General features: G+C 40.9%; 1 protein-coding gene across 1 annotated transcript in view; it reads right to left on the bottom strand. All coding sequences in view use genetic code 11, as the record gives it.

Moving 5' to 3' along the window:
• Positions 1-1,442, bottom strand: part of EGR_10352 (hypothetical protein) — a gene marked incomplete at both ends in the record, with an annotated part of 4,603 nt that extends 3,161 nt beyond the window's left edge. Inside the window, 2 exons of the mRNA XM_024499601.1 lie at positions 1,250-1,344; positions 1,385-1,442. Coding sequence (XP_024345995.1) covers positions 1,250-1,344; positions 1,385-1,442 — 153 coding nt within the window. The remainder of the gene's footprint in view (positions 1-1,249; positions 1,345-1,384) is intronic.
• Between the last annotated feature and the right edge of the window lie 309 nt (positions 1,443-1,751).

Raw genomic sequence — 1,751 nt, 5'->3', positions numbered from 1 at the left:
TGAAACAGATGAATCGTCAATAATCGTTGATTCGTGGTAAGTGGTTAAATGTGTCAGAGTCGTTACCACACTTTTGTGAATAAAGGTTACTAATACTAAAGTGAACATGCAGGACTGTTTCAAGCCATCCGCGTAACTCGAGACTGTAGCTCGTTAAGGTGAATGTGAAATATATGTCTGAAGTTGAAGGTTAATGCAACATCGTTGTGAAGTGGCGTTAGGGGCGGGATGAAGCGCTTCTACGATTAGTACCGCAACTTATATTCTCCGTGTTTGTTATGACAGGAAAGAAATCAAATTGCAAATGGGCTATTTAGCTGGAATCATTGGAGGTTTCCTCAGATCAACTTAAAAGGGCCAGTGTTTGGAGCAGAACTACCGCGCGTGAACTGGTCAACTTGGCAAGGTTAAGCAGGAATTTAGTCAACTGACTGTTCTGGCAGCAGAGTTTGCCTTCATCTCACAGCTGTTGATTGCCCAATACGATGCATTTCATGAGCGAATGTTCAGTATAGTCTAGTGGCTTTAGGGCCATCGCAGCCCCCTTTTCTATCTATGGTCAAAAGATCGTAATTCTATCTATTTAAGGCCCGGCTTGGGTGACTGGCAGTCAGTTGGTAAAACTAAGAGATATACGACGAATTTCCTTTCGTCTCGACCCCTGACTCTGGCAGTGCCTCCGATTCATGCGACGATAGGGATAGTCAAAATGACGGAAAATGGAAATCCTTTCCTACCGACAATCCCTTGAGATTAAAGTTAAAGGAGCTAGGGAAAGAGAAAAATAAAGAAATACGTAAGTTATTATTACACCTTTTCCATCTTTCATCATCCTTTAGTTCGCCTTTCTCTAATTCTATCCTAGTTCACTCTAGTTTTCACAACTAAGCTATGTACAGAATAGGTCACTGGAAATTGGAGATTGCTCGTGTGTACACTGTGCTTACTTTGCTCTTTGATGGTTGTGAATTGTCTACCTGGTACAGGTTTTATTCACTAAATTCCTTACAACCCGAATTTCGCTGTTGGCTATGGAATTTGTACTGTTTAATCATAGCTTCATTCTCGCTCACGTTCTTTTTTATTCCAAGCTAACGACGCTTAACCCATTTCGACTGAAACAGCTGGCGTCGATTGGGATTCAATGAGCTCCACCTCCATAGCTGTCTCTACGTTTACATCTATGTTCATTGCTGACTCTAAAATTGTATCTTCCTCGACCTCGACCACATCACGCAGGTGTGCTAACCAAAAGAACAGGTTGGATGATGCTGATGTCATGAATCGGTGAAAATTGGCAAAATGTGGCATTCTTAAACTGTGCAAGTAAATTTCCACTTTCTTCTATTAGCCTTACAAGTGTTTTTCAATGTTTGCACTGTACTGTACTCGTGTCGACTTTCCTGCTCATTTACTTTACTTTTTAGAAGCCAACATAACATTAAAATACTTGCATCCACTCTCGTTAGGCATACGTTTAAAGCTACACTGAACACGACATACCCCATTTTCGATAAATTAACTGCTGGATTAAACCCTCAATTATGCCTGGCTAGATCACAGTAAACAATCACTTCGGTGTGGGCTTTGTTTAGGTCAGTTGCAGAAATATGCCTTGAGATTTTTTGGGCTAGTATTGCTAATCAAGTTGGTACCGTGATAAAAGAGATCAGCAGGTGGCAAACGGCATTCACTGATAGTTGATGCAAGTTCCAATTTCCTTATTTCTCAGTTCGAAAAAGAATGAGTCT

The sequence above is a fragment of the Echinococcus granulosus genome (assembly GCF_000524195.1).
Source record: "Echinococcus granulosus chromosome Unknown EG_S00211, whole genome shotgun sequence".
Classification (NCBI taxonomy): domain Eukaryota; kingdom Metazoa; phylum Platyhelminthes; class Cestoda; order Cyclophyllidea; family Taeniidae; genus Echinococcus; species Echinococcus granulosus.
Note: the sequence above shows the minus strand (reverse complement) of the source record. Positions and strands in the feature narration are given on the sequence as shown.